Source organism: Taudactylus pleione, unplaced genomic scaffold (genome assembly GCF_031769625.1).
Source record: "Taudactylus pleione unplaced genomic scaffold, aTauple2 ptg000041l, whole genome shotgun sequence".
Taxonomy (NCBI): domain Eukaryota; kingdom Metazoa; phylum Chordata; class Amphibia; order Anura; family Myobatrachidae; genus Taudactylus; species Taudactylus pleione.
This window is the reverse complement of record NW_028284443.1, coordinates 18,610,070-18,636,526: the sequence shown is the minus strand read 5'-3', so window position 1 is coordinate 18,636,526 and position 26,457 is coordinate 18,610,070. Positions and strand designations below refer to the sequence as shown.

The following is a 26,457-nucleotide window of genomic DNA, read 5'->3' as shown; positions in this document are numbered from 1 at the left end:
CTGAGGCCACAGCATATATACTTCGTATGTCATCCAAGCACAATCTCCTAGTGCCATTCTCCTGTGTCAGCCTTGCATCTGGATCAACAGAGTGTGTACTCAATACATCAAACCAGTACAAAAACTTCCAGTATTTTTTTCCTTTGCTTTCCCTGTGATAGTGTTCTTCCATTTCCCACTTGCGCCGGATACCTGACCAATTGGCCGCGACCTGCTTGCTGGGTGCAGCATAAGCCCAAATCCCACTTGGAGGGGTCACTGGTGAACACCCCCCACTAAGTTAGACTCTGCGGCTCTGGTCAGGTCTAGCCAACATTCGGTACTAGTGGATAAGGAAGTCCTTTATCCAGGCCCCTCACCTCCTGTTCCTTTCCCAACCTGGGTCCAGGTCTTCCAATACCTTGGCAGAGGGTCAGCATAGCCTGAGCGTAACATCTAGGTGTTATGTCACCAGAATTTCTTTAATTAAATAATTCCTTTTGAGTGCTGCAGCTTCCTCTCTCTTTATATGACACATGTGAGGGCACCCAGGCATTTCAGTATTGATTGGAGTGCTATATATATATATATATATATATATATATATATATATATATATATATATAGCACTCCAGTCAATACGGAAATGCATACACTCAATATATATATATATATATATATATATATATATATTTATTTATTTAGGGACAGCAACGCGTGGGCTCCCAGTAGCAAAATACCAATCCACCTAGCGTTGGTTCTTGGCATAGATTGGGGAGTCCGTCAAATTCTGTAATTGTTAGTAGTGCCAAATTGAGGTACCATGGGGTCAGGATTGGCAAGTCCTAGTGTGCCACAATTTCCTCCCACTTGCCCAACTGTTCCTTCTCTGTCTTAACACCCAAAGACACCTGACTACTTTTCTTCCCTCTCTAGAGGTCTCCCTTAGCACCTTTAGTCTGTTGTCTGTCTCCATATAGATATCACAACCTGAAGTTATCTTTTCTTATCCTCTCAATTTATCATCTCCTGCTCTCCTGTTCCCAAAGTCTATTGTTTGGATGTTACCTCTGTAACAAGATTCATCCGTTCCTCAACCTAGATGCTACAAAAACTCTTATTCACTCTATCATTTCTCAACTTGAGTATTGTAGTATACTCCTTGCTGGCCTTTCCATCTTCTGACTAGACAATCTTCACTTTAATCTTAACTCTGCTGACCACCTCATTTTTTTCTGTCTCGTTGCTCTATATCTACTATCTACAGTAATTCATCCTAATCCCCAGCCATTGCATTCCTCTGCTTCATTCATCCTCTGAGTCTACCAACAGCCCTCTAAATTCTAAGCCATTATGAACATGGCTCAAACCCCTCTGCATTCTCTACATAATGTTATGTTATCTGAGCACTGCAAATAATTATATATGTAAAATTATGTTCATGCTTGTACCATTGTGTATCTATGTACTTTATTGTGAGTTTTAGCCAGTGTTGTGCCATATAATTAAAAGATAATAATAATCTCAAAAATTGTTTAAAATAAGGGGTATAACCAAATCAGTGAATGATTTAGAAACTATGGTCTTGGACAAACAAAATCTTCAAATTAATTTTCCATAGCATTTGTTAGGTGAAGTCTCCAATAAAAACACCTCAAGCACATGTGACCTTCTTACTCATGTATATGATCTCCTAGGGAGGTTTTCTCATACAGTAATTCAGAGGTGTGAACAGTTCCAAATCAGATGTAGACATTCTCTGACAAACCTTTGGTGAAGCTACTTCAGTTTAAATGCTACTTCTGTAACTAATAATAATGCAATCTTTATAAAAAGCAAACTATCCATCAAAGTTTAAATTGCAAACTCAAGTTACAAGTAGTTAAAAGATACCATAATCTTTATTGACTTTTTAGAATCAACCCTGAAGCCACATCTTTACCTGGCTAACTTACCTGTTTAGCTCTCTGCCCTTCACCCCAGAGAAGAGGTCAGGGATGTAAGAGAGATTTATAATGGAGTGTGAGGAGTTTGAAATAAGTTCTGAAGGAGGAGAGCCAATGTAGGGCCTGGTGGAGAGGTGAGACATAAGCAGTATATTTGGAGAGGAAGAGGAGCCAAGCAGCAGCATTGAGGATAGATTAGAGGGGGGAGACAGGGAGGCCAGTCTAGAGATGACCAGTAAATTGAATTTGGTATCTCCTGAATCTAAGACATTCTCATGTATACTCTTAAGCTGGGTACACACTGACAGATATATTGGGCGGTCAATTGATCAGCCAATATATTTGCTGCCCGTCTGCCAGTGTGTACCCGCGATATGCCTGTGAACGTCGTAGTTCACAGACATATTGCATTGGCTGTGCTGCACAGCCGATGGACAGATATAACTGCAGACATATCTGTCCATTGGCAATTGTGTATTGGTGGTCTGCAGACTGCTGCACACACACAGCAGTAGCCCTGGGGCAGGGGGGGCGGGACACGCCCCCACCCAGCTCCACGGCCAGACACAGATGATGGCCGTTCAGTGTGTATGAATGACCATCATCTGCAGTTATATCTGCAATTCTGCATAGTGTATACACACCATTAGATACATTGATGTGACTCCTTATTCATTATTTTAAATTTGTTAACCTTGTGTGATAGATTACTTATGCAATTATTAGCTCTATAGCCTAAGCTTTTGTGTGTACATTCTTTTGGGTATATACTAGTTTTTACATTACTGCATTTCTGCTGAGCGCTGTTGAAACCATGACAGTGTATTAGCAATTCATATAATAAAAAAACAAGATGGGGTCCCTGTGCTTTTCATGATATAATTGAAAATCAACTAATTTCTATGAAATTTTACACTACTAGGTGATCTTTCAGTTTAGATTAGTTATGAAAAGTTTGAAAACAACCTAGTAATGGTTAAATTGGACAGGTGTGGCTCACAATGTATGCTCATTAAATAACACGTGTTAACATGTTTTAATCGTAATACTGGTTTTCTTAGGCTTTACATATTTGTTCTTTTTAAAATCAGATTTAAAAGGTACACTAAAAAAAGCATCACCCAGCAAATAGTGAAGAAATACAAATGACATGTAATGTAAAATACCGTAAAAGTACATCAAATCAGTCATGAATTGCCACCTCAGGGTAGCCTAGAAGCATGGGCGTAACTACCATAGGTGTAAGGGGTGCCCAGAGATGAGGGGGGCCAATCTTTCTTGACAAACTGAAATGTGTTTGTTACATCATGTATATTAATAACAACCATTTGTAGACTAATTATTAACCAATCAATATGTATATATGAAGAATATTACATTCTTATACAGCTATAGACATAAATTACTTATTTTATATACAGCTATGGTCACTTAACAAAATGACTATAGTCAGAGCCCAGAACTGGTCTTTCCAGATCTCACACTGCAATCTAATTAGCGTTTCAACACATATGACTCTGGCCTTTGTTGAGTTTCAACTGACCAAAAGTGCCCCCTGGGCATGAGATCCTTGCAGACAAGATACCCAACACCATAAGGTTTAGAAACACCCATTTTATGAATGCACCTATCAGGTAAGGGCAGGGGAAAGGTTGGATTCACACACTTTCAGAAAGACACTAGCAGATGGATAGGACAGTTACTCACTCATGTTTCTGTATCCATAGAAGAGAGATGGAATATCAACACTCCTCAATGGAGAATCTGACTTCTTTTCTATGGGAAGCCGACGGATGAAATCCCGACCGCCGGCTTCCCAACTGTCTAATCCTGGCAAGGTACAAATGACAGGCGTCGAAATGCTGACGCCTGTCATTAGACCTCCGCCGGGAGCCTGACACCCGGCTTACTGATCGAAGGTAAACCAGTTGCGGACAGCCGCGGGGGGAGCGTGAAGGGTTAGGTTAGGGGCTCCCGGGGGGGGGACATAGGGTTAGGCACCCCCCCGGGAGGTTAGGGTTAGGCACCCCCCTGGGAGACTTCGGTTTAGGCTGCAGGGAAGAGGGGGTTAGGTTTAGGCACTTAGAGGGGGTTAGGGTTAGGCACCCCTAAAAGAGGGTTAGGGGGTAAAAAAAAGCTTTGGGATTTTCACTGCTGCCCGGCTTGCGCTGTTGGTAAATCATCATACTGATTCCTTTTCTACCTGATGGTTAAGTATATCTGTCCCTCAAACCACACATGGCTAAAGCTGGGCATCCACTATAGAATTATCTGTCAGATATCTGTCCAATCTGGCTGGTTGGAATGAAAACCTGGTAATGTATGGGAGCAAATGACAGTCGATCATATGGTTTTAAACACTGAAAAAAGGACAAAAAAATAGTTCAAATTGGTTACATTTGTGTGTTTTAACCAATTTGTCTGAACAACCATTTTTGGCTATTTTCCAGTGTTTGTGAGCAACTGGACGAATGTCATTTGCTCCCATACATTACGAGGTTTTCATTCCAACCAGCCAGATTGGACAGATATCTGACAAAAAATTGTATAGTGGATGCCCTGCTTTACATGGTGATGGTTAATGATTTCTATGTAATAATGAAATGATGTACAGTAGCTTAGTCTTGTAGTGATTTGTGTTGTGTTAACATGTGGTAGATTATATAGGAAATTTGTAGTAATTTATATAAGTCGTAAGTAGTTTAAAATTGTTTCAAATTCATTTTATGGTGTACGAATATATATATATATTTTTTATAAAGATCATGTTGGATAACTTAAATAGATGTTCCTGACCTAATTCAATCATAAGGATACCTGACAATTTTTGAGTGCTTTTTGGAAAAAATATTAGCCTAAGTTGTTAAAAGCATCCAAAAAAAATTCCATTGAATTAAAAAACCTCCCACTGTGCCTCCGAGCAAGCACTCATTAGACAAACAAGGTTGAGTTTCCAAAATGCTTGTTCCTGAAGAGCAGCAAAATTAACAGATAGGTGAAGGGTGGGCATGGTTAGAAACCCCAAGGGACCACAACCTGCGGCACCACCAATGGTAAATTAAAGTTAAATCAATTCTAAAAAAAGGTGTGGAGCAAGGTCGAGAAAGAGCAGTTATGAGCCAGGTGAGGATTCCATAAATGCCAATCAACCAAGTTCAATTCATCAATTAAAGTAGTAATGGATTGGGTAGAGTGTTCAGGTGTCCCAGGACACTCTTTCCAACTATAAGTACGGGGTCTAAAACATTATAATCTCCTACACACTAATATATATATATATATATATATATATATATATATATATATATATAACACATATACACATATATATATATATATATATATATATATATATACATACATACACACACACACACACAGGTTGAGTCTCCCATATCCAAAATGCTTGGGAGCAGGGGTATTTTGGATACCGGAATATTCCGTATTTTGGAATAATTGCATACCATATTGAAATGTCTTAGGAAAAGGGCCCAAATCTAAACACAGAATACATTTATGATTTATATACACCTTATACACACACATCCTGCAGGTAATTTTATGCAATATTTTCAATAATTTGGTGGCTCAAACAAAGTTTGTGTACATATATGAAATTCATGTATGTGTCATATACACCTTATACACACAGCCTATAGGTCATTTTACACTTTATTTTTAATAATTTTGTGCCTTAAACAAAGTTTGTGTACATTAAAAATCAAAGTTTTCACTATCTCAGTCATGCCAAAAATATTCCGTATTTCGGAATATTTGGATATGGGAGACTCAACCTGTATAATATATATATATATATATATATATATATATAAATATGGGATAGGAATTAATGAAGGCACATAGGAACACAAAGGGCCAAACGCATCAGTTTGAGCGGTTTCCTGGACAAAACTGAATGATCTGCACATCATCATCAACTTTCCCATCAACATTCACATGGAATATGTAGAATGTGTGGAGTGGTAAACCCAACCCACCCACTATTTTCAGATGGATATAATCTTACTCCCAACCAGGTGTGTTTAAAGAAGGAACACTATCTACATGGAACAGTTTAATCTGGTTTAAAAAAAGGGACCATTTCACCACTGGCGTCACAGTGGTGCAGCTCTGTGTGTGCAGCAGTCTACAGGCCCTACCTGACATGGCAAGAGCATCCAGCAAGAGCAACAAACAAAGATAAACATGATTACAAATTAAACAAATTATGTATTACAAATTAATCACAAATACAACAAAGGCAGTTAGAGAACAAAAAAGCATAACCCAAAATGTTTTCCCTAAACACCCCATCGCATCACCCCATATAACCAACTTGGTACACCTAAACCCTGAACTAATTAGATACCATGTACCCTACCTAAACATATTGTACTAGACAAAATAATACATATGAGGTTAGTCTTAGAGTCGATTGTAAGGTCAAATATCTCCCAGGCCCAAATATCATCCAACCTGACACTGAAACAATATGACCACGGACATTCAGTAGAAACACTCCTCATACTCAGCATAAATATGACTCAAAAAAACATGCTGTAAAACCATTATAGTAAACATTTGAGCACAGCTAAGAATAATAGTCTCAATAACAAGAGACAGAAGGCCTGATTCAGACCCGCTCGCAAGTGGGTCGATGTTGCCCAAGTGCGCTCTGATAGAGCCAAAAGCACTCCAGGGCTTGCGGCAACGAGACCCTACCACAAGGGTCTCATCGCAAGCCCGATGGTAGCGATGGTCAAGACCATCGCGACCATCTTTTTGGCCGCTCGCTATAGCTGTGGGTGGTCACCCACAGCTATGCGAGCGGCCAGGGGGCCGCTCTAAAAAACCAGAGGGCTGGCCCTGATTCAGAGCGAGCGCTCTGTCAGAGTGTCCGGCTCTGAATCAGGGCCAGAGACCCCAAGGAATGGAGGTAATGTATGCAGATAAGTCCAAAGCTAATCAGGGATGTGCAGGCTTTGGAGCCACTCTCACAGTGAGAAAGATCTAGCACTGGGAGAGTGGCTCCAAAGGTTAGAGTCTAATGAGACAGAAACGGCACCACACCCCCAAACATCCAGGGAGTACCGCTGTAGTAGATGGTGGAGGGGGACCACCACACCACACAGCAGGACTGGAGAAGGAGAGAATGACCAGGAGCAGTATACATAGGTTCCAGGACACACCAGCCTACTCACCTCAGCAGTTGAGCGAGCCATGCGGCTGCAGGAGATCCAGCACACTGTGAGAAAGGTATCCAAGATAACACCAGAGCCAAGGAGGAGCAAACTGCATGTTGCGAGGAGCACAGACCGCCAAACCAATGGACTGCAACAAAACTGTGCCTGGGTAGTTTAGAGGTCATGCTCAAGGGTACAGGAAGGGTAGGATTAAGGGAAACAGGATGAAAAAAAAGGATATTCAGGTCTGAGTGCCGCTGACTTTGCATCCTGCACCATGCCCGACCAAGCCAAATCCCTACGATTATAATTTTTTTTAAATTGTGTTCAAGATTCGTGTACTTTTATACAATATATATAGTGTAAAAAAAATAACAATACAAAGATGTGACTATAACATATATCAGCTAATTCATCATCTCATGGGCAGAGAATAGTTCCCTAAAAGATATATAGATCGAAGTATTGGTATTTTGATATATTTGATTTGCTCCGTAAAGAGGTTATCTGTTAAATTAAAATGGACCTTTCCCTACAGTACACAGAACATTGACAGTTTTCCATCAAAATGTTACCTTGATCAGTAAAATTTATCCACTGCCTAAAACATAAAAGGTATTATATAAAATTTTACAACTGAACGTGCGATAATCTTTTTTGCCTATACACCAAAGAGTTTCCATTACTACTATATTCCAATTGGATTACGCTCCTGACAACTAGATGCAATATAATATAATTTTATGTAGCCAGTTTAAAATGTGTGACTCATGCACATATCAGAATTAGACTGTTTAATCTTCTATTGTGCTCCATCTTATTGTGCTTTCAATGAACCATATCAGTTCCCTTGCGAATACCTCTTTTTTTAAGATTGTTTTGTAATAATGGTATCGGTATCTCCACTATAGAAGTAACCATATTAAGACCTGGAAAGATAACATTCCAAAAGGACAGTTTCTTCGTATTAAAAGAAACTGCTTGAGACTTGAGGACTTTGAGAATCAGGCTAGTATACTATATGATTCATTTATCGAACAGGGATATCCAGCGCCCTTACTGGAAAAAGCAATTAGTGAGGTTCAGGCCATAGATAGAGATGCTATCATGAAAGGAAAAAACACCAACAATACCACCGATAGAAAACTAGCCTTTGTAACTACTTGTAATGCACATACTAGAGAGATCAGAGGGATCATTCAGAAGAGTCTCTCTATATTGAAATCAGATATACATTTAGGACCATTGATCTCGGCAAATTAGGCAGTGATATTTAGTAAGTCTGAAAATCTCAAATCTAAGTTAGCTCCTAGTCACTTCAAGAGGCCAACATCGAAGATCACCAAACATTGATTGGCTCCCCCAAAGCCCATAGGTTTTTATCGATGTAGTAAGACTAGCTGTACCACATGCAAACATACTAAATAAAGAGTATGAATTTCATCTCTACTGTTTCAAAAGAGGTTTTTCTATTAAAGATTTTTTGAATTGTAGATCATTTGTGATTTATATAGTAGAATGTGGTTGTGGCATTCAATATGTCGGGCGGACCACTAGACCTCTGCATGCTAGGTTTATGGAGCATAGGAGTAACATCTTTAAGAAATTCAACATGCACTCATTATCCTCCAAACATGTAGCGGGATGTCAAGGGGACAATATAGAGGGTGTAACGATTAAAGCTATTGATCAAGTCATACCCACCATAAGAGGGGGGGCCAGATACAAAAGTTATGCAGAAGAGAAGCGCACTGGATTTTTAGGCTTAGAACTCTTATACCTCAAGGTCTTAATGATACTGTGGAATTGAACAATATTGGTTAATTATATGGATATCTTTCCTATAGAGTCTAATAATTAGAATCGAGTGATCGGTCTATACCATTCCAAGTATATATAGTCGGTAGCTATGGTGAGGTGGGTAATTTTGTGGTTTATTTTTAAAATATCATAACATGTATGTCTCTAGATATGTTTTTACATTCCCGCTGGGTTGATAGTAATATCTAATTAATATAATAACTCCAAGATCCGTTTTATTCTAGCTTTATCACTACTGTAGGCAGAGAAATAGAACAACTCAAAGAAACCAATATAGCTAAGCATACATAAAGGTGGCTGATTAATGGATGGGAGACCTATGAGGGTTCAGTGAGTTTCTTCGTCTCCTTTTTTTTCGGTTTTAAAAATCTGTATTTATAATGACTGGCTAATAATACACTAATTCCTCTTCTTCCCATATACATTTATATATAATTTTTTTTTCTTCTCTCTCTCTATCTTTAATATCAGTATAGAAATTGAATATCTATATACTTTGATATTTAGCATATATATGTCTCTTCTTCCAATTGTACTTATTGACTCAGTGGGTCAATTTGTCTGCACATTAGGAATATTAATAGACATTCATGTGTTAGTATGTGGACTCTATATAGAAGTTTATCCTAGATTCCATTTGTTTTCTGCCTTTATTGTCCACTCGCCCTTCTATCAACTCCACGTGCAGTCGGACGTTCGGCCGGAGTCGGACGTTCGGCGGGAGTCCGGAGATCAGCACACTGAGCCCCCTCACCACTTCTACAGCTGCTGTGAGAGCTGGATACTCGGCTGGGGTCCAACACATCACGTTGCGCCACCCTATTGCTACACCGCTACACACCATCCCGGTGTGTGAGCATCAGCTATTGCCGGAGTTTGTGGCCATCTGTGGAACACTCTTTATTGGATATATACAGGTTTCCCATATGAGGAACATCACAGCCTGTTCCATTCATTGTATAGCCTCCTCCGTATTGCGGGACTCCTCTCCAAGGGTGAGCTACATATAGGTCATTTTTAGACCCTTCATTGGTTTTGCCAGCACATTATTTTATTGCCGTACAGCCGCTATTGGAATTTGGGATGTGTGTCATATTCACCCATCAGGTCCAATAGGAGACCTTTATTTGGACAGTTGTGCACTGGACTAAATTATGTGATCACTACTTTTCAGGTTCCCTATTAATCATTGTATTATTATTACATGTGTGATTATATGTTGAATCCAGGTGCTTTTTTTGATGGATTATTTCTATTCTTTTAATGTGTATTTTTATATATTAAATAATTGAATTCTAGATTTACTGATTATTATTTATTTATAATGGTTATTTTAAGCGCTGTGGTACTTTATCTGAAAGTATATAATATATTATATGTGAAACTATATGGTTTCTAATAAATAGGATGATATTTTAAGTTTTGAAACGATATTGGATTAGGTGTGGGCTATCTAAGGTGGTTAATCAGAAGTAGATTAACACAAAGTGTGGGACTCATATATATGGGGCTAGATATAAATCATACTTATTTCAAGTGAAGCCTATTTAAATAGATATTTATAAAAATGCACCAAAAGAGACATTTTATATGCCATATATATATATATATATATATATATATATAATGGTGTTTGTACTCTGCAAAGTTTAAATTAATCATTGTCAGAGCATTAAATTTGTCCAGCATTAAGTCACTTCCCTGAGATAAATCACACATACCATATACCATTATGATTATCTATAAATTCTAAAAGCAAGCTGATAAAGGAATCATGGATAACCCGGTTTGAGCGTATGTGGAGGGATCCGATGGGTTAACACAACAGCTGTTGTTTTTCTGAATCAGCAAAGCAGGGCTCATAAAGAGCTGATGGGAGAGGATCCTTACACACTGTTCTGAGGAAGCCGCTGAATGACTGAAAGAGGCAGAGAAACGTGTTAATATCTAATATCTATTGCAATGGAGAGGAGCATAAGAAGGAAAAAAGGGTGATATACTTACAAGGATCACAATTTACATATAATACTACGGTACAGGAGGCGACACATACGAAGAGGCTGACATATAGCCAGCATCCGCTGTTTGCGGAGGGAGGTATTTTTTCTATTCAGCAGTCGGGCCGCTAGTCAGTATAAGTGGTACCTACTGACAGATTGGACCCTCTCCTGATCACGTAAGGATTTCATTTAAAGTAATCAAAAGGATACAGGTTATATAACCTATTTTTTGCATGCATGTCTTTTTCCTTTTGTTCTATTCCTGAGAACACTACTCTCCAAAAATTGATATCCCCAGAATAACAGGGCATAAAACTCTCTTTTTGTGTGATAGAGAGTTTTAACAATTATGTACATAAACTAAACACTTGAATCATCAATATCTATATTGGATCAGATGTACTTCCCTTGTATGCAGAGAAATAGAACCATCTAAGAAACCTCTTGCAGTAGCATATATGCAGGGGCAGAGTTAGAGCAAAATAGCTAAGCATACATAAAGGTGGCTGACGAATGGATGGGAGACCTATGAGGTTCCAGTGAGCTCATTATTTATCTATTTTTTCTGGACAATATTACAATAATTAAATCAAAATGCCACAACTGTGACATCAATTCTCTGTGGTTTATCCCCCCCTTTTTTTTCCCTTCTTTTTTTTTGTTCAACATTTATTATTTTTTCTGGACTATATTATAAAGATTTAATCAAAACGCCATAATTGTAATAATAATTTTCTGTGGTTTAGATCGGTTTTTAGCAGGATGTGTGTCTGATGAATTATTAATTTTTCTGGATACTGTGAAGTTTTAACCAAATGCTGAAATTATATTGGGGGTAATAATTTTCTAAACACTGTATCAACTATCGAATTAACAATTTGTGGTTTTCTTAAATACCTTTAGTTTGATACAATGTTCTGACACCCTCTTGTTTTTCTTTCTTTCATCTTAGTATAAACAGCCCTTGAGATTGGCAATATCATTGAATTTACTAACCAGATATCATCTTTGACACTAATCATCTAGATCAGTGGTGGTTATTTTTCTATAGTAAATCAGTTTATAGGTTTGACACTTTTTTCTCATAAACAAGCACCAGTCAATAATACAGTCCCAACTGATACACTGATATACAACAATATATATAGTCTAACATATTTATTACGTGAGATTCGATCCATGTTTTTAATTGTTATAATGTTTTTTATTTAATTTTTAGAGTATTTTTTCTTTATATTGTCTCTTCATTATATATTTATTAAATCTTTTTTTTATACTGACCAGCGCCTATATATTCTTTGTCTGTATGTTCTTTGATTTATGGGAATCCAGCAATTTTCCCATCTATATAAGGGCTGCTGTCAGCCATTTTGGATATCGAACATTATACATATTTGATGTTTTTTTGAGTCTCAATTACCATCTTTATAGGCTAGCACCCATACATATTCCTTTTTTGGTTGTTTTGTAATAATATAGTAAGGGGATGCAGTTAAAATGGTGGCAGATGGGATGCCGACCGCCCATATATCAATGCCGGAATCCCGACCGCCGCTAAAATGTTGACTCCGCTATCCCGAATGAGATCCGGATACCGGTGTCTGCATACCGAATGCTGGAATCCCCAACGTGCGGATGCCGGTAAGTAACTGTTTCCCTGGGGATGGGGGTGTTAGGTTTAGGCACCCCTCTGGGAGGGTTAGGCACCACCAGGGGGAGGTTAGGGTTAGGCACCACTAAAGGAGGGTTAGGGCTAGGGGGAGGGTTTGAGTACTTACCTCCCGTCGGGATCTTCAGCGTTCGGGTTTCCGGATTCATCCGCCGGAATAACAGACCAAACCCAAGGTAAGAATCATTCTAGCATGTGTGTTTTAATAAAACATGTATTATTTGATCCATATCTATGATCATTTAAATTTCAGTATGTAACAATTTTTTGGTGTGTCTTTAGACATATGGATATAGCACTATTTTTGGTTTAACAAGCTCTAGTCATTCTCTTGTAGTAGCCCTTGCTTTCATAAACCTCCAATTGAGATTTGCTATATGATCCATTTCTGTCACAGGTACTGTAGTTTGATAAAGGTTTTTGTAACTAGTAGACTATATAAAGGCCATTTGGAGTTTATTTTAATGCAATAAACCCCAAACCTATAACCAACAGTGACAAAACACTTCACATATTCCCAGATATTGTCACCTACCTAATGATAAAGTAATGATATGTCTGTTCTTGGAAGAATTTGAAACTACAATCCTCTGGGTGAGTGTTAAATTTCAATGCAATTTAATAGATCGCTCTCTCCAAGTGGCAAGCTTTCCTATACAACAAAACTGAATTGTTGGAAAGAGGTCATCAAGTTAATATTGGTTGACCATTGTATCTTTCACATTCTCGCAATGTTTTAGGAAAGTGTAGAAAGAAAAAAGTACTCTTAGTTGGGGCACTCACTCTACAGAAATTATACTAAAACTTAGCTTTTAATAATATTCATTAAAACACATCCATAATAGAATGCTGTAGCAAGAAGTCCAGATTAAAAAAACATGAATCCAACAGTAGTAAGATGACAATCGTATTACATTATGAATGGCAGACATTGATCCCGCTACTTATCCACATAGAGAGCGGATATCAGCAGTCTGTTAGAAACATCTGAGATGTAATAGTCTCAAATCCAAAGCAATCATATGAAATCTTTGGTGATGCCTCAATCACCAAAGCACGGCGAAAAAAATATCCAAACAATTATTCAATGTAAGTGGGATATCCCAAAATAAAGTTGATGCAGAGCACAACTCAGACAAAAATGTAAATCACATATCATGTGACAATTTAACACAATGATATCTTTCTAATAAAGTGCATATGCAATTATGCATGTGTGTTAATTCGTATAACAATTGAACTCCTTTATTACCTTAAATATATTTATATAGCACCAGCAAGATCCATTATGCTTTACAATTGGAAACAAAACATTATTAAAACAAGACTATGCAATAAGAGACAGAAAGAGATAAAGAGGACCCTGCTTGCAAGATTAAAATCTATAGGGAATTAATACACGAGGATAAGTACTACATATTGCAAATTGGTCCAGCCAGAGGTTCTTAGTGGGCTATGTATTCCAGCAATATTGACCTGGGGTCAGTTGGCTGTGTGAGTGTAAAAAGAGAACATACTGTATATAAAGTTGTAAGTGGACTGTGTAGTGGGAGGTTATTAGTAGAATTTGATAAGCTTGACTGAAGACGTGTATTTTCAGGAAACTCTTGAACGTTTGAAGGCTAAAAGAAAGTCTTGTTGTGCGAGGGAGGGCAATCCATAGAGCGGGAGCAGACTGATAAATGTCCTGTGACTGTGAATGGGAGCAGGTAATGAGTGTGGATGAGAGACATTGAGCGGATGGATATTTAGAGATGAGTGAGTAGATATACTGTATGTTGGTTTAATTTGATAGCCTTATGAGTAAGTAGAAGTATTTTATACTGAACGTGGTTAAAAAAAAACAAAAAAACCACCAATGTAAGAGCTGACAGAGCAGAGCGGTAGTTGAATGTTTTGGGCCTGATTCAAAGCCACACGCAATACCAATGTTCATGTACTGTAGTTGAGCGATTATTTGCAACTACACGTGAAAAATTCAGAAAACTCCTACGGCGCATGTTACACAAAGTGCATACACAAAGATGCTGCTGCAGTCAGGAGAGAGTATCAGAAATGATGCGGAAGAGTGATGGCCGGTGACTAGAAGTGAATGCAAAAAAGTCTGTCTCATTAGAGTGTCATGGTATTGTCGTCAGCGTGTCAGTGAAAGAGGCTAAAATGCACAGTGCAGCCACAGTCAGACAAATAAACTGGTCCTGCAATAGGGCTGGTGCAAGTGACGACGATTTGCACCAATGGCAGCATCTAAAGAATCACTGGGGGTATTACAGTGTGCAGAGATGCTGAAAGTGGGCCTCTCAGTCTTTACACATTCAGATGCAGACAGACAGACAACAGAGGAGAGAGGAGCAGAGAGGAGATGGAAAATACTGAAAGAACAATTTGATAAGTAGGATGAGAACAAGGATAGGACAGTGTCCTGAAGACCTACATATTGTAATAAATAGTGTGAGACAGGGAAGTATGTGAGGTGGGTGTAGGAAAGTCTCTGTAGCACCTTGGAGGTTGTAAGGGAGCTGAGAAATGGGCCAGTAATTTGAATGAGCGTTTGGGTCAGAATTGTGTTTTTTATGAATAGGAGTAATTACGGCATGCCTGAATGATGGAACGATAACAGTAGCGGGAGAGGGGGAGAGTACAGATTTTAATTAAAGTCGAGATGAACACAGGAGACAGAGCTCAACTGATTTTGGAGAGTATAGGATAAAGAAGAGAGGTAGTAGAGTAGTTAGATGGGAAGAGTGTATATATTTCATATTAGGTTGAAAGCTTAAATGAAGAGAAGGTGCCAGAGGAAGGAACCAGAGAAGGTTTCTGGTATAGGAAGCGCATAGCATTTCATTGCCAATCTTATCTTTGATGTATGAAGTGAGATCTTGCCCACCAATAGTAGCCAGTGGATTTTGTTGTGGGAGGAGTGAGAAGACATTTAAATGTATTAAAAAGGCATTTGGGCTTAGAAGCTTGTGCAGAGATGAGAGATAGCTGGAACTTCTAAAATGTTGTTAGGACAGAGTTTTGATTGGATTTCATGTAAACAGAGAATCAAAATCATCTGAGTTACTATGGTCTGCCCACATAATGCAGCTCTGCATATCTATCCCTTACATGCCTTATGTCTATATAAAAAGCATCCACCTAACATAGTCACTTCCTATATATATATACATTATTCAGACTAGCAAGAGACACCTTTTGATAACTAATTTTTAAAATAATCTGGTTGTTCTTAACATTACAGCTCATCACTTTCAAATGGCTGTTGGAGAATAGTGGGGGGCAGAAGGACTGATCAGAGGCTGCTATATCCATATTTATGGCTTATTGGTTCTCCTGTTAATCATCTCCTCCTAAAAAAATTTTTAAAAAAATCACACAGCCTATTTTCGTCTGGGACTTTGGGATAGCCATGGGGAGACTGGCACGTTCCATGCATGACTAAAGGGATGGGTTAGGATATAGGTAAAGCAGCTGTAAGTACTGCAGTCAGGAAGTATGCAGAAGAGAAACAGCTGTGTAATTAAATGGTGTTGAATGGTGTAGTGAAAATATAAAAGGTAACTCCCCCCCCACAACGGTTCCAATTTCAGGGGACTATCAGGTGGATCAGGACTATTCGTCATAATTCGCGGGAGGTTGGGAAGTAATTCTATAAAAACACCACAAAAATGCCATAATTGTTTAAAAATTCGAAACACATTTTAAAGTGAATTTTTTAATTCAAAGAATACAAATATGCGGTCTCTCTACCAACTTACTGCGTAAAATCAGTTTTCCAAATAAGCTTTGATCTCTTTCATGTGTGTTGCAATTCCAGCGGTGATGTCGAAACTGATGCTGACACTCTGATGTCCATTCCCTCACTCCTATACCAATAACATGCATAATTTCAGGATAACGCCGGCAGAGCTGCCTCTGGTGAGTCACCAAACCAGGTACATTATTGCACATTACACGGGATGAAGTAGAGGAGGAACCAACAGCTCCCATGTACCTATACAAAGAAAACACATCATTTGTTGAAGAGAATGTGTAAATAGTTGGTTACAGAGTATTTCATCATTGGCGCATTATGTCAAGTGTCTATATTTAGACATCCTTTACCTAATTCTATTAGAGGTTCATCAGAATTCAGTAATTTTGCACTGTCTGTACAAATCCAGACCAGTCCACTTATGCAGCGCCATCCAAGTGCTGGGGTTTCAAGTGAGAGCAACTAAGTATTCATGCAATATCATATACAGTAAGAAATAATTGTACATGCAGCATCACAAGATTAGACATGACAGTTTAGTTTTAAATGTATTTATTGTAAAGATCACACAAAGCAATTATACTATACATGGTCTGTACAATGCAAATAACATACAGATTTGTCCTCATACATCTAGCCTCCTTGCGTGTTAAACAGCCCTTCTAATTGCGCCATGCCGTGGCGTGACTCGATAGCACAGAGTCTTTTCTTACAACTTTTTATCTTCAGATGCGTCTTATTCGCACAGCGATGTGAATAGGCGCACAATCAGTTTCTTCTGATTAAAATGCGGCATGCCTACATTCTATGTGCGGGTGTATCTGTAGCGTAGTATTTCACATGCAGATACACCCGCAGTCGCACAGAATATAGGCATGCCACATATCTTTTTAATCAGCAGAAGCTGCTTATGCATCCTATTCACAAGGTAAAAAGTCACATGAAAAGGCGTTCGGAGCTACCGAGTCACGCGGCGCTCACACATTATGTGTAACGGGACTTGTAGCGCACGGAGGATAGATGTATGTGAACACATCTGTAAATAGGTAACTAAATAGGCAAATAAACTACCAATCGTATAATGGAGGGGTAGCATAGAAGAAGAGCAGCAGTGAAAGTAACGACATACATAGTTACATCTATAATTCAAATATATGTAACTAACCTTTCATGGTACATAGGAAAGTTACAGGTGGAAAGTTAGTACAAGACTCAAAGGTGTAGAGGAGATGAACCATCATTTCAACAGTCACTGAAAGCTTAAATGGGGGATGACCCTCTAGCTAACGTTTCAGAATTATACCTAGTCATCAAACTGACCGCTTTCCTAGTGAATTCTCTTATATGTGGTGGCAAAGTGACTAGATATAGAAGCCAGATAGTGAAAAATCATTCCGTCTGAGTTTCAACATCGAGAACATTCAACCCTGATGCCAAACATGGTAACATCACAGATATTGAAATGGGTTCTCTATTAATCCATTGGGAAAGTATGGTTTGGTCTCTATTGATATAATTTTGTACATCATTCCAAACATTCTGCACTATGTGGCAGGACAGAATACAGTGAATAATAGCATCAGGTTGGGAACATATGATTAGAGTCCTCAGAAACTCCAAAGTATCACAGTTTAGGTGTATAATAAGCCCTGTGCAGCAACTTCAAGTGCATTTCTGTGTATGAGGACGACTCAATGATGGTTAATAAGTCCATCTCCGGAAAGGTTTCACGCCATTTAGCCATCCCTGTAGTTAGTTTAGGTAGATTTAATCTCCATCTAGTGTGGGCATAAATGAATGATGTGGGATGCGGACCCTGTATTCTATGTCAGATAGCACCATCTAGAGGACAAGGCAGGTCAGCAGGCGAAAGACGAGACAATAAATGAGTAATGTAACTGCAAATGTGAAAGTCGGCAAAAAAAGAGGGAAGTTAAGAGGATATTTATCCTGGAGATATAAGAGAGTAAGGACAGAGAAACAATCATGCTCTTGAAAATGATATACAGAGCAAAGCACCTGGAGATGCCAAAACCGTACCAAAAGCATTAACCTCACCATTCTGAAAATCTGGGTTACAGACTGTAGGTAAAAATGAGTGACAGAAGTTGAGACCAAATCTTTCCTAGTGGCATGCCAGGCATAGCAAGGGGTTTAAACAAGTGGATGATCAATTAGGTTGGGTGGGCATCTAGTAGGGGACATGTGAAGTAAGTTAAGTAGGTCTACTAGTGGGCTAAATTCCTGTTCTATACATCTAAAAGACATAATTGTTGCATCCTCCAATCCAATCCATACCTTTAATTGGCAGCCAGGGCATAGTCCTGTATGCAAGGAAGGTCAACTCCACAAGGATGCAAAGTCTGTTTCAGTTTGAAAAATGAGATGCACAGGTGTTCATGTGCCCATATGAATTTTACTTAAAGCTGTAGAGATAACAGTGATCCATTTATTCTTACCAAACAGGGAGCATTTGCATGAGATAGAGGAGACGAGGAAGATAGATAATTTTGAATAAATGACAACAGCCCAGGTAGGATACCGGCAGACGTTTCCATTTCATGAAATCTGAGAGCATCTAACGGATAAACTGTGGAAATTATCAGAATATAGAGCAGAGGGATGAGGAGAGATTTGAAAACCTAAATAAATCATACAACCTTGGGCCCCCGTAAAGGGCAAGGTAGCACCCCATCCCTCCATGGCAACAATATGGAGTCCTAGGGCTTGTTTTAGTTAAATTAACCAAGAAGCCAGTGAATAGAATAAAATGATGTAGTGTGTCCGAGAGGGAGGAGAACGCCACATGAGGCTCACCAAAATGTAATAAATCGTCTGCAAATGCAGACATCTTGATTTAATTTCAAACTTTCCAAGTAATGGGTGAAGAGCCAAGTTAAAGAGCAGTGGGAACAGGGGGCAACCCTGCTGTGTACCCCGATGAAGTAGAAAGGAGGACGTTTTGAGCACATTAATTGTAAGGAAAGCAGTCGGTAGTACGTATGAACTCAGGACTGAATTGTTGTAAATGGAGGACTCTAAGATTATGGGACCAAGAAACATGGCCAATGGCTTTATCTGCATTCACAACTAACAATGATAGTAATGTTATTTCCACTCTCGTGTGATCTAAACATGGCAGCAACCAGTAAGCGTACATTATGCACTGTGGTCCGACCCTTAACAAACACAGTTTAAGCAGTATGGCGGAGTCTGGAGAGAAGCTTCTGCAACTGCACGGCAACAAGCTAGGTGAACAGTTTATTAAAATCTTGATTTAACAAGGAAAATGGTCAATAAAATTGCACAAGAGTAGGGTTTTTTCCCAGTTTGGGGAAAACTATTTTTTCTGTATTAAAATCAGGTGGAGGAGGGTTCCCCTCAATAATAGAGTTAAAGAGGACAAACAGGTGTGGCATGAGATGAGGCGCTAGGAGTTGGTAATATTCAGCACCAAAGCCATCTGGGCCTGGCGACTTACCTTTAAGGGTTTTAATTAAAGAGAAGTTCAGGTTCTGTAACAGACTCTATAAAGGATGCTGTGTCATAATCTGTGAGAGAGGGTAGAGCAGCATTTAAAAAATAAAAAAAAACATACCTAGTGCTGGAGCATCAGGCGGGACAGCATATAAGGTTTGTAATAGGGGTGAGCGGGTTCGGATTTCTGAAATCCGAACCCACCCGAGCCCCCCCGATCCAAGGCCGATCCGAGTCAGGCTCAACTTTTCCCGCCTGACTCGGATCTGAAATCGAGGCAAAACGTCATCATCCCGCCTTCCGGGTCTCGCGGGTTTTGGATCCTATATAAGGTACCCGCCTCGGCGCCATTTTCTCACTCGGCTGTGGACAGTGAAGAGGGAGGGTGGGAGTTAGGGCTGGCTGGGCTGTGTAGTGTAGTGCAGAGTAGTGTTGTGCTGTGCTGCTGTTGTCCATAGGGGCTGTGTCCACTACTTCAAAGTCCATAGGGGCTGGCTGTGTTGTGCTGCTGTTGTCCATAGGGGCTGTGTCCACTCCAAAGTCCTGTGCAGTGTCCCAGTCCTAAAGGGGTGCTGTAGTGTTGTCCAGGGGGTGCTCTGTCCGTCAGGGGTGCTCCCCCCAAGTGCTAAAAAAAATAATATTTTTTCTGTGTTTGTGAATTTTGTGCACTGTGGCTGCACGTGCATCAACAAAGGAGCAGCGCCAAGTGTGCACCTGTGTTCCATTAGTAAAGGGCCGGCTGGCTTGTCCGTTAAAGGGTGCTGTAACCCCCAAAGTACACTCCAAACAAAAAATATATATATTTTCTGTGTTTGTGAATTGTGTGTGCAGTAGCCGCACGTGCATCAACAAAGTAGTGCCAAGCGTGCGCCTGTGTCCCATTAGTAAAGGGCCGGCTGGCTCATTTCTTAAAGGGTGCTGTAACCCCCAAAGTACACTAAAAACCAAATAAAAAAATATTTTCTGTTTGTGAATTGTGTGCGCAATGGCCGTACGTGCATCAACAAAGTAGTGCCAAGCGTTCGCCTGTGTCATAAGTAAAGGGCCGGCTGGCTTGACCGTTAAAGGGTGCTGTAACCCCCAAAGGCCACTCCAAACAAAATAAAAAAAATGTTTCTGTGTTTGTGAATTGTGTGCACTGTGGCTGCACGTGCATCAACAAAGGAGCAGCGCCAAGCGTGCGCCTGTGTCCCATAAGTAAAGGGCCGGCTGGCTCATTTCTTAAAGGGTGGTGTAACCCACAAAGTGCACTACTCTCCAGCAAAAATAAAAAATTATTTTCTGCGTTTGTGTGCGCCTTAGCCGCATGTATATATCAATATAACATAAATGGAGGACCAAACTTTCCCTGATAAAAATAAAATAGGGAAAGATCAAGAACCACTTCCTTCTAGTGCTTTTGCTGCTGCTGGGAGTTGTTCATCATCCCAGAGAGGAAGTAGGAACACCACTACTTTTACTAAACAATTGACCCTCCAACAGTCCCTAGCGAGGAGGATGAAGTACGACAGCAGTCATCCTGAAGCAAAATGTATAACTGAGGCCTTGACTGCTATGTTGGTGTTAGACGTGCATCCGGTATCTGCCATTAGTGCAGTGGGATTTAGAGAATTGATGGAGGTAGTGTGTCCCCAGTTCCAAATCCCGTCTAGATTCCACCTGCATCCTCAAAGCAGCAGCGACAAGCGTGCGTCTGTCAAAGGGTGGTGTAACCCTCAAAGTGCGCTCCAACAAAATAAAATAATCTTCTTTTTTTCTGTGTTTGTGTGTGAAATGTATGCGCAGTAGCCGCACCTGCATCCTCAAAGCAGCAGCGACAAGCGTGCGTCTGTCTGTTAAAGGGTGGTGTAACCCTCAAAGTGCGCTCCACAAAAAATTCTTCTTTTTTTTCTGTCTTTGTGAATTGTGGTGGCTGTAGCCGCACCTGCATCCTCAAAGCAGCAGCGACAAGCATGCATCTGTCTGTTAAAGGATTATATCGGTGACAGCATCCAAGTAGGCATGTCAGACAGTCCGTACCTGTACTGGCAGGAAAAAGAGGCAATTTGGAGGTCCCTGTACAAACTGGCTCTATTTTACCTGAGTTGCCCCCCCTCCAGTGTGTACTCCGAAAGAGTGTTTAGTGCAGCCGGGAACCTCGTCAGCGAAAGGCGTAGGAGGTTGCTTCCACAAAATGTGGAGAAGACGATGTTCATAAAATTAATTATCAACTCTTCCAGGGAGACCAGCCTCCAGAACGTACAGAGGGACCTGTGGTTGTGGATTCCAGCGGGGAAGAATTAATACTCTGTGAGGATGAGGATGTACACAACACTGAAGAGGGTGAGGAATCGGTGGATGAGGAGGATGAGGATGACATCTTGCCTCCGTAGAGCCAGTTTGTGCAGGGACAGATTAATTGCCAGCTTGTTTTGTGGGGGCCCAAACGAACCAATCATTTCAGCCACAGTCGTGTGGCAGACCCTGGCGCTGAAATGTTTGGTTTGTTAAAGTGTGCATGTCCTGTTTATACAACATAAGGGTGGGTGGGAGGGCCCAAGGACAATTCCATCTTGCACCTCTTTTTTTTCTTTGAATTATGTACTGTTTGGGGCCTAGTTTTTCAAACTGCCATCCTGTCTGCCACTGCAGTGTCACTCCTAGATGGACCACGTGTTTGTGCCGCCCACTCGTATCTCTTAGCATAGTCATCCAGCTACCTCGGTGCAACCTTTTGGCCATAAAAACACTATTGTGAGGTGTGAGGTGTTCAGAATAGACTGGAAATGAGTGGAAATTAAGGTTATTGAGGTTAATAATAGCATTGGAGCAGAAAAACACACAAATTCTGTGATTTTAGCTGTTTTTATGCTTTTTTTAAAAAAAAAATACAGATCCAAAACACAAAACACGGAAGGGTGGTTTTGGCAAAACCAATCCAGATCCAAAACACGAAGAAAGATCCAGATCCAAAACACAAAACACGAAAAGTGGCCGGTGCACACCCCTAGTTTGTAATAACGAAGAAATTCTTTGCAAATAGCTGATGTCTCATATATAACTGAGGAGTCAGATTTTAATTTTAAAATAAGAGAGGGGGTGACATAAGATCATACCAAATTGGCCAAAAATTTCCCAGACTTGTTGCCACAATAGAAATACCTGTTACGCTGATGATCAAAACTAAAAGTAAGCACTCTCAGTGCATAAAGTATCAGTTTTTTTGCGGTTATATAGGCTTGTCTGGTGTGCAGAGAATCATGCAGGAGAAGAACCTCAAACAGTAGACAAATCCCTGCTAAGACCGTCCAGCCGCAGAGACATGGATCTTCTTGGCCACATACCACAATATCTGCCCTCTCAGCACGTTTAGAAGCTGCCGGAAATAAGCAGACATTATCAACTTGTTCAAGATTATCAACATAGTTGAGGAAAGCGCTCTCTAAGAGGTATATTTACTAAAATGAGAGTTTTTTGAAGTGGAGATGTTGCCCATAGCAGCCAATCAGATTCTACTTAAGATTAAACTAACACCTTCTAAAAGATAATAGTTAGAATCTGATAGGTTGCTATGAGCAACATCTCCACTTCTAAAAACTCTCACTTTAGTAAATTTACCCCTAAGTGTGTCTGTAAGTCAGTCGATTTTCCCAGATAGACTATTAGTTTACTATTTATCTTTAATTATTACCAGTTACTTATATATCGCACACATATACTGCAGCGTTTTACAGAGAATATTTGGCCATTCAAATCAGTACCTGCTCCATCTCAGGATCAAATTGCAAAGCAATTCCTCCCCCGCCCCTCCCATCACAAACGGCAGCAGACTCCATCACCAACAGTCTGCTGCCGCTCTGCGTGCGTTCACGCAGGACCCGTACTGAACATGTGCAGTACAGGTCAGGCGCCTGTGCAGATTTCCGACCATAGTGAATCTGCATTCAGGAGTGCACTAGTATAGCCAAATAACCCACCAGTAGATTTTTGGAGTGTGGGAGGAAACCAGTGGACCCGGAAGAAACTCACATAAACACAGGAAATGTACAAATGCCAGTAAGGACCATAGTGGGATCGAACCCACGACCTCAGTGCTGTGAGGCAGTGATGCTAAACATTACATCGTCTATGCAAATAGATAAAATACATATCATATTGCTCCTCTGCAATACTCAGATTCACCACTTGATTGGCTGGCTTGTTTTGAAAATACCCTGCAGGAAGAGGAAATTGGAGTGAGACCATGGAGTATAGTGTCCTCACACAACTAGCCTCAATACACCATGAGCGCGAGTGAACCTTCAGGTTGTGCGAGACACTGCTTGCAGTGAGCAACATTTTCACCCAAAAATGCGTCTTAGGGCCATATTCAAATAGAAGTGAAAAGCCGTTTTCACATGGTTTTTAGTGATAATTACGTGGTTTTTTTTACTCCATATTCAACTCCATTCTGTGTTCACCTATGCGGAAAGTCCAGGCATTGAAAAAGTGCAAAATCTATATTTTGGGGTGCAGATGTTGGGAAACCACTCAAAACCATTGGTACACCCCCCAATGGACAATTCACCCAAAAACAAAAAGATTAAATAAAAATTCCATGATCCCACAAAAAACGCCTTTGAAATTGGGGGTGAAAATGACAAAAAAGTGTGGGGACTAGCGAAATAAGCTTCTGGGGGTGCTCTATGAAATGGCCAAGTGTTTTTGGGATTGCAGGTGCTTGTATTGAGGAGGAATTTTACTTTTTCTAAAACTTCACTTTACACATATAAAATATGCTAATACCCATTTTCAAGCATCCCAAATTTGATGGGACTACTTATTTTCTGCATAAAATACTGCATAATGTCATTCTCCACCACTTTTGCAAGGATACTAATAACAAGGATTTTAAACAACTTCAGTACCCCAATTAGTTTTATTAGGGCTATTGGAACACGTTAGTGCATCTTTTATGGGGGGGGTAAGGCTTATTTCCCCCAAGTCTGACAGTACTTTCCGCCTGTTCTGCATTCGCTGCTTGCCGTTTTTGCCTGTTTTGGAATTGAATACGGCGGAAAGCGGGGACGCACACGATAAGTTTCCGTATCTAAAACACATGATGTCGGCGAAAAGTCGGGCAGGTGAAACTTTTCTGTGCAAAACTAATTGAATACGGCCCTGAGTCACAAAATGGATGCACCAACCTGCTTCACCAGACTGCACTGATTGTGTGTGACTGAATCTGGTTACAAAGCACCTTGGCATAGAGAAAAAAATATGGCAGTTGCATCGTAGCACTTTGTAAACAGAAGCAGACTCAGTCGCACACAGATATACAAGTGTTGCATATTAAATTAATCGTGCAGTCTCACATCCGTTTGAGACCTACACCAGGTGTTTTTACGGGCAAAAAAATGACCAAAAGACGCTCAGCACAAGTTCGGTCGTATGGGACTTGGCGTGTCTGTAAGGGCTCTGGCGCGTCTGCAGCAATAGTGTATAAGGACTCATCTGTAGCAGGTAAGTAAAAGCATTGGTTTATAGTTAAGTCTTTATACATAATCCAACATTACAGTTCCATCTTCTTGATGTAGCAATAATTTAAGTTTGAAAAAAAATAAAAATAAAATTATATATAAATATATCTACTATATATACATATATCAAAGAAGTTTGTTGGTTGGTGAATATCTTCCACAACTGTCAAATCTTACATAGTTATCTAGTATAAAAAAATAAGCTATTAGACCACATAGCGACAATGAGACAAATCTTATATGTAAAATTAATTGGTCTGTTTGTTTGTCTGCCCGGTTATGCATTCAGACACCCCTGCACCGATTGGGATGCAAAGTGGTCCAGCTGGATCCTGGCCAGATTTAAGGGGGGGGGGGGGGTTAGGGTCCCGTTCGGACTTCCTGTTGGTGTATGCTGGGCAGAACTTTGAGCCGGCGAACCTGTTCTGTGCCTTCCAATGGATGTATTTGGACGAAAATGTCACAGAGTGGTAACAGTGGATCCCAGAAGACTTACTAAGGGGTTAAGGTCCCGGTCGGTTCTCCCATTGGTGTATGCACACTGGGCAGAACTTTGACCCGGGGAGCTTGTTTTGGGCCTTCCACTGGATGGATTTGGATGAAAACTCCAGAGGGTTGCCAATTGGTCTGGGATGCCTAATGTAGTTGGGGTCCCGGTCAGACCTCACGGCGAAGTGCGCCAGTAGAACTTTGACCCAGGGAGCCTGTTCTGGGCCTTTCACTGGATGGATTTGGACAACATCACATAATAAATCTTAATAACTTGAAGATTTAAACCTGCACAATGCCGGGTACTTCAGCTAGTAGAAATATAGCTGGAGCTGCTATCACTTGTTTATATGGAGGCACTGTTATTTGTTTAAACGAGTGTAGGACCATTTGTGGCTTTTGAATATATATATATATATATATATATAAATAAATAATTTAGGGATGTGCAGGCTCGGTTCTACTCTGTTCCGTTCGGTTTTTTTTACCGAATCTTATTGGCTATCCAAAACTTGTGACAGCTGAAACCCAATAAGATTCGGGAAAAAAACCGAACGGAACAGAGTAGAACCGAGCCTGCACATCCCTAATAAATATATATATATATATACATACATACATATACACACACACACACA

General features: G+C 40.0%; 1 protein-coding gene across 1 annotated transcript in view; it reads right to left on the bottom strand.

The window, feature by feature from the left end:
* The window catches only part of WNT2 (Wnt family member 2), a 136,802-nt gene that overhangs the window by 87,518 nt on the left and 22,827 nt on the right, over window positions 1–26,457 (bottom strand). The window contains exon 2 of the mRNA XM_088456227.1: window positions 16,360–16,595. Within this exon, the coding sequence (XP_088312353.1) occupies window positions 16,360–16,595 (236 nt within the window). The remainder of the gene's footprint in view (window positions 1–16,359; window positions 16,596–26,457) is intronic.